General features: G+C 38.4%; 1 protein-coding gene across 2 annotated transcripts in view; it reads left to right on the top strand.

Annotated features, from left to right (window-relative positions):
• The window catches only part of FAM228B (family with sequence similarity 228 member B), a 48,243-nt gene that overhangs the window by 7,271 nt on the left and 33,505 nt on the right, over positions 1-7,467 (top strand). For both annotated transcript variants that reach the window (XM_045286923.1, XM_045286922.1), the window contains exon 2: positions 5,243-5,311. In XM_045286923.1, coding sequence (XP_045142858.1) covers positions 5,243-5,311 — 69 coding nt within the window. The remainder of the gene's footprint in view (positions 1-5,242; positions 5,312-7,467) is intronic.

The raw sequence follows: 7,467 nt of genomic DNA, 5'->3' as shown, positions 1-7,467 counted from the left end.
GCAACAACATCAATCCACTGACGAAGAACAAATTAAAATATACCAAGCAAGAAAAACTTGTGTTTTCCAGTCTAGCCTGTTGGGGCACCATGCCCTGTGTGTATACACCAGAGTCTAGATATTTTCAGGTGGTTGTTTCCCTCTCTTTTCCCCCCATCATTTTATTGAGGGCTCTTACAACTCTTATTACAATCCATACATCAATTGTATCAGGCTTACTTGTACATAGGTTGCCATCATTCTTTTCTAGACAGTTACTTTCTATTGAGCCCTTGGTATCAGCTCCTCTTTTTCCTGTCCCTCCCCCCAACCTCGTGACCCCTTGAGAGATTATAAATTATTATTTTCATATCTCACCCCATCACTGTCTTCCTTCCCCCATGGTTTCTGTTGTTCTTCCCCCTGGAGGGGTGTGTGTGGTTGTGTGTCATTGTGATTGGTTCCCCCTTCTCCCCCTCTCCCCCTTGTCCCTACCCTTCTGGTATTGCGATTCCCATCCTGCTCCTGAGTTGCCTCTGTCGTGAACTCTTATCTCCTATCTCTACATGTGTACATGCTCCGGTCTAGTCCACAGTGAGAGGCATCACTGGGGTCATGGTAGTTGGGGGTGAGGAAACCTCAAGGAACCAGAAGTACATTGTGTGTTTCATCGGTGCTTTACTGCGGGGTTGACTCATCCCTTCCCTGTGACCCCTGTAGTGGGGACGTTCCATTGTCTCCAGATTGTTTCCATCTTTTTGTTATTATAGAAATGACTGCTCCAAGCATGGGTATATGGTATATCTGTTCTTGTTTTGTTCTATATTTAGGATATATATCAAGTAGAGAGATGGTAGGATCATATAGTATCTCTGTTTGTATTTAAGGAAGTGCCATACTCTTTTCCATAGTGGTTGTACAATTCTACAATCCTACCAGCGATGTATTAGTATTCCAATCTCTCCGCATCCTCTCTAGTTTTCTTTCTTTTTTGTGCTGAGTGTCAATGTGAGATGGTATCTCATAAGTTTTAGTGTGTATTTCTCTTATAGATAGTGATTGCAAGCATTTCTTCATATGATGGTCTCTTGGATGGCATCTTCAGTAAGTTGTCTATTCATGTCTTGTACCCATTTTTTGATTCGGTTATTTGTTTTTCTTATTAAGGTGTTGTCGTTTTCTTTTTTTTTAATTTTTAAAAATTTTTTGGTGTTGTAGTTTTCTATAAATTTTTGAAATTAACCCTTTATCTGCTATATCATCGCCAAATATTTTTTTTCACAATTTTTGGGTTATCTTTTCACTCTTTTGATGTACCTAAGTGCTATATTTTGGCAAGTCTCAATCCTTTACTTTGCCTTCGGTAGTGTGGGTGTTTTTTCATTATGTTCAGTAGTGCATTTATGCCTTCTATGTCCCTTAAGTTTCTACTTACTTTTTCATTTATGATTGTTATCGTCCTGGGGTTTATATTTAAGTCTTTAATCTATCGAGTTCATTTTTGTCCATGTTGTGAGATATGGGTCCTGTCTCATTCTTTGGTAGGTGGCCATCCAGTTTTTTCAGCACCATTCATTGTAGAAGTTTGGTCTTTCTGATTTAATGTGTTTTAGTTCCTTATCAAAAACCAGGCATCTGTAAGTGCTTGGTTGTATATCTGGATTCTCTGTTCTAATCCATTGGTCTAGATATCTGTCACTATTCCAATACCAAGCTGGTTTTATTACTGTAGCTGTAAAACAGGTTTTGAAACCAGGGAGTGAGAGGCCTTCTAGTTTATTTTTTTAATAGTGCTTTTCCTGGGTTTGTTTTCTTGCCACATGAAGTTGGTGATTAGTGTTACCATTTCTTTGAAGAATTATGCTTTGACTTGGATTGGAATTGCATTGAATATACATATTGACATTTTCACTATATTGAGCCTTCCTGTTAATGAGCACGGGAGACTCTTCCATTTATGTGTCTTTGGTTTCTTGCATAAGTGTTTAATAGTTTTCTTTATACAAGTCTTTTGTTTCTCTGATGAGACTTATTTCCTAGGTATTTTATCTTTTGGGTGGTTATTGTAAATGGTATTTTTTAAAATTTCCTTTTCAGAGGCCTGTTCATTAATGCACATGAATCCAATTGATTTTTGTATGTTGATTTTATAGCCTGCTACATTGCTAAATTTTTCAATTAGTTCCAACAATGCTTTTATTTGAGTCTTTAGGTCTTTCTCTATATAGGATTATATTATCTGTGAGATAATTTTGCTTCTTTATTGCCAATTTCGATCCCTTTCCTATCTTTTAGGCATCCCAAAGTCTTACTGCTCTGGCTGACTTCCGGGACTGTAGTAAATAAGAGGAGTGGAAAAGAGGACCCTGTCTGGTTCCTGTTCAGAGAGGGAAGGTTTTCAAGTTTTCTGTTTACTTTAATGAGAGTTTTCTTTTGTTTTGAAAATAATAAGACCACTGCTTGATTACAATTTTACATTTCATATGTAGTTGTTACCTTACGGAACATAATTCATTTCCTTGATTTTTTTAATCCATACGCACTGCCATTGAGTCAATGCCAACTCATAAGAACCCTATAGGATGGGGTAGAACTGCCTTTGTGAGTTTCTGAGACTAATTATTTACGGATTAAAAAACCCTACTTTTCTCCCATGGAGTAGCTGGTGGTTTGGAACTATTCATCTTGCGGACCACAGACCAATGCATAACTACTGTACCACCAGAGCTCCTGTTATGTTAGCCATAGATTTTGTATTTCAGACTGTTTTAATAAATTTGAAAAGCACAATTGTTAGGTAGAAGATTGACTAGAAACTCTGACTTTGTACTATTCTATAGCAATGAAAGTATGAGTATAGAGCTTGCTTTAGTTGGCACTAAGTTTTCAGTGGAACCACTGATATAGTTCTTTAAGAACCAAGGTTGGCCCTTAATGCCAGAGAGACCACCAAAAAAGAAACCTACAGCCCAGTATCCTTTGTGAATGTAAATTTTAAAAATCCTCGACAGAATGCTACCTAACTCAATTGAACATTGTATTAAAAGGATCACTGTATTTTACTTACCACCTGCTCCTGTCTTGTGAGATATTTTCATAAGCATGTTACACTAATTTTTCACAACAACATACACGTGGCATTTTATCATAGGAATCCAAAGGTGCTTCAACATTAGGAAATCAATTGCTACAGCTTATTCCATTAATGAAGTGAGAATAAAGAACCACATAATCATCAAGAGAGAAGAGGCATTTGATGAAATCCAACACCATTCATAATAAAAATACCCAGCAAACTAGCAGTGGAAGATAAATTTTTCCATAATAAAGGGTATTTGTGAAAAACAGCAAATATCAAACTTAATGGTGAAAGGCTGAGTGCTTTCCCTTTAAGATCAGGATCAAGACAAATATGGTCACTCTGACCACTGCTACTCTGTACTGTAAAGTCTTTGTCAGAGCAATTAGGCAAGAAAATGAATGAAAAGTTATCTACATTGAGAAGGATTATCCCTTTTAAACAGATGAACTCCTATATATAGAAAACTCCAGTGTCTATAATAAACCTATTGGAGCTAACAAATTCAGCTAAGTAACAAGGTTGAAAGTCAATATATTAAAATTTTGTTGAGTTTCTATAAGCAATGAACATTCTGAAAGGGAAATTAAGAAAAATTATTCTATAATAGCACCTAAAAGAATATGATACCTGATGGCAACATATGTACAAATGTGCTTGACACAATGGATGGATGGATGGATGGATAGATGGATTGTGATAAGAGTTGTATGAGCCCCCAATAAAATGATTTTTTAAAAGAATATGAAACATAAAATCAGGGAGGTGAAAGACATATTACACTGAAAACTATAAAACATTGAAAGCCATAAATAAATGAGTAGACAGTTTGTGTTAATGGGCTGGAAGATGTAATATTTTTAAGATCTCAATACCACCCAAATTGATCTATAGATTCTGTGCTATAACTATCTAAATTCTTTTTTGCAGAAATTGGGAAGCCAGTCTTCAAATTTACTTAGAACTGTAAGGGTTCCTAAGAGCCAATCTAATCTTAAAGAAAAAAGAGAAACTAAAGTTGGAGGGATTCAAATGTCTTCATTTCAATATACAGACATATCTTTTGTGGAGCTTGCTTTATGCTTTGCAGATATCGTGCCTTTACAAATGGAAGATTTGTGGCAACCCTGTGTAGTCTTGGTGCTATATCCCCCAAATCATGTACTTGCTTTGTGTCTCTATGGGACACTTTTACAGTTCTCACAATATTTCAAGTTTTTTTCATAATGCTATTGCACATGATGAAATAATGAGGCGAGGGCAAGACCGGTGTTTGGCTCTGTTTTACATAGGGTTACTCTGAGTCAGGGCTGACTGAAGGCACCTAACAATAACATTGCACTAAAAAAGCCTACAGTCTAGTGTAAACATAACTTTCATGTGTCCTGGAAACAAAAAAATATTGTGCGACTCTATTGAGATATTCACTTTATTATGGTCTAGACCCGAACCCACAATATTTCCAAGGTATGTTTGTGCAAACTCCTGGCCGTGGAGTCAATGCTGATTCATAGGGACAACGCTCCTCACCCACCCCCCACTCCCATGACATTCTGAGACTGTAACTGTAACTACTAGGCCTCCTGGGCATCTAGCATAACAACTCTCTGCCTTGAAGTCAAGGCTGATTCACAGTGACCCACTGTGGGTTTCTGAGACTGTAACTGTTTCCAGGAGTAGAAAGCCCAGTCTGTCTCCCTCAGAGCTGCTGGTGGTTTCGAACTGCTGATCATCTGGATAGCAGCCCAAAGCGTAACCACTACACTACCAGGGTGGAAACAACTATTTGTCCACTGACGGATAAATGGATACACAAAATATAACTATATAATGGAGTATTATTCAGCCACGGAGACAAATGAAATTCTAATGCCGGCAGCATTTTGTAGGATGTGGAGAAAGATGGGTTTGAACGACCTGTGACTTTCAGCAAGTAATTTGATCATTCTGGAATCACAAGATGTCTATGGTCTGAGTTTTTTTCTCTCCAGAATGAGCTTTAGCGGAGAGCAGAAAGATGATGAAAATATTCTTTAAAAAGTACTTTATGATATGATTTGAGGTAGAAAAACTGGATTTATCACTTTAAAGGGATAGATAACACAAAATTTAATGAACCAGATAGTTCTAATGACAATGTTCTGAAAGTGTGATTTTCAAAGCTTGATTTTTTTTTCATTTTAGGAATTAGCTACAGAAGAGATTGATGCAGCTTTTCAATCAATATTATATGGAGAAAAATTTTTAACTGAGGTAAGAACTGATTATAGTGTATCTTAATTAAAAATTAAGTTCTTATTGCTTTTCCATTTCAGATAGAGTGCAGGCTCATAATAAACTTGGGGAATAAAGAAATAGAAGAAAAATCGCTCATTACCACTTGGGATAGTCTTACGGAATCTCTGGGATTACTTTAACTTACTTCCTTTCCACCTATACTCCCTGTGAATTTCTTCATAGATGTCTTACAAGACTTTTCTACTGGTTCCTTATCACACTGAGTATTCCATAGAGTAACTGTGAAGGAGCTAATAGCTCTGTAAGAGCTATTGGTAGAACATCCTGACTGCTAAAAGCACAAGGAGGCCACATCTGACCTCATAAGGGAGAAGGAGAATGCGGCTCAAGGCCATTGACACATGGCAGAGGTCAGACACGCCTCTATCCTCCATCTTTCTTTACCCTATTCTGACACCAAGTGTTTCTCCCACAGCGCTCTACTCTGCTGGGTTCAAGAATTCATTGCAATGGCCACACAAAACTCAGACAAACTCATAATCATGGGGGCTTATTAGGGAGATTAACAGGCTATTGCAAGTCAGGATCATTAAACAGTAAGGCTACAGCCATGTCTCTCTGGTCCTTAGCCTCTCACTAGCGGTTCTTTGGCTTCTGCTTCTATGGACTAGGAAGCTCACTTGGTCCTTCACTGGCTCATAGTCTCAGGTTTCAGGAACACAGCCCCTCTGCTCTCTCTAGGCATGGCTCCTTTGCTCTGTCTCATGGGCTTCATACTGAATTCAGCTTCTGGTGTTTCTGGTCTTGGCTTCTACCACTTTAGGCAGGAAATCTTAAACATGCTCTGCTGTTGGAGGCCTTTCCTTGATGGTGCCAGGATTCTCTCTGTTCCTGCTTTTTGGCTGCCTCCTTCTCATAAACAGGGGGATGACCTTGATGGAGGTGTGTTTTTTGTCTTTCAGCAGATCACATCCCTGACAAGATGGATTGACACGGTGGCTGCAATAATGGGCTCAAACGTAACAATTGTGAGGATGGTGCAGGACCGGGCGGTGTTTTGTTCTGTTGTACATATAGTCACTACTAGTCAGAACTGACTCCATGGTACCATACTCCCAATAACAACACACGCCCAAGGAAACAAAGGGCGGTGACTCACAATACATCCGACCTTACTCCTGTCATGAGCATTGCAAAGAATGTCGCCAAAATGGAATGATAACCACTAGAATTACAATACTCTACACAAGAGAGTATAGCTAGAAGGGCCATACTGAGTCATTGACTACATCTCACTGATCAGTAGGATATATATAGGCACAGTGGTTCAACAGTCCACTCTGTGGGAGGTGGCGAGGTGTTTCCCTCCTTAACGATTCACAGCCTTGCAAACCCTATATAGCAGTTCTGCTCTGTGCTACGGGGCCTCTGTGCCTTGGAGTGGACACACAGCCATGTGTTGACAAGAACAAGGCTTCAGTGCTAGCAGGATGGGCTTAATTAGACAAGAAGAATGTCGAGGCGACTTATACTGGGATGAATAACCTGCTTTTTAAAAAAAATCATTTTATTGGGGGCTCCTACAGCTCTTTTTTTTTCTTTCTGAGACCAGTTTATTTTTTTTAAAGAACTTTTCCTAGTGTGCAATAAACTGATGTCAGCAGGGGCGTAGCCTAGAGAACTTTAAGAGGTTCTTGATATTTTTTTCATTTTGATTTTTGTGTTGCTGTTGGTCGTAGGAATCACATGATTTTATTTTCTATATGAAAGGATGAGAAGTTTCAGTGAGAATGAATTTGTTTGCAGCCCAATTACAAGTCTTCTCTGCAGGTCACTTTCTTCTGCTTTTGTCCCCTCCCCCCTCCATGGAATGTTCTTCCTCCTCATGCTCTACCTCATTCTCTTCTGCCTAGATAAGTCCTCATATTTTGAGTCTTAGCACTAATATTTCCCACTCTTAGACTCTTCAAGACTCTATAAAGTACTAGATTCTTCTCTTTTCTTTCTTTTGAGGCTGTGGTCTTTTATTTATTTACTTTTTTATTAGGGGCTCATACAACTCTTATCACAATCCACAGATACATCAATTATGTAAAGCACATTAGTACATTCATTGCCCTCATCATTCTCCAACATTTGCTTTCCACTTAAGCCCCTGGCATCAAGTCCTC

Source organism: Echinops telfairi, unplaced genomic scaffold (assembly GCF_000313985.2).
Source record: "Echinops telfairi isolate 266 unplaced genomic scaffold, ASM31398v2 ScPeMD7_9;HRSCAF=40, whole genome shotgun sequence".
Lineage (NCBI taxonomy): Eukaryota > Metazoa > Chordata > Mammalia > Afrosoricida > Tenrecidae > Echinops > Echinops telfairi.
This window is presented reverse-complemented; position numbering and strand designations above follow the sequence as displayed.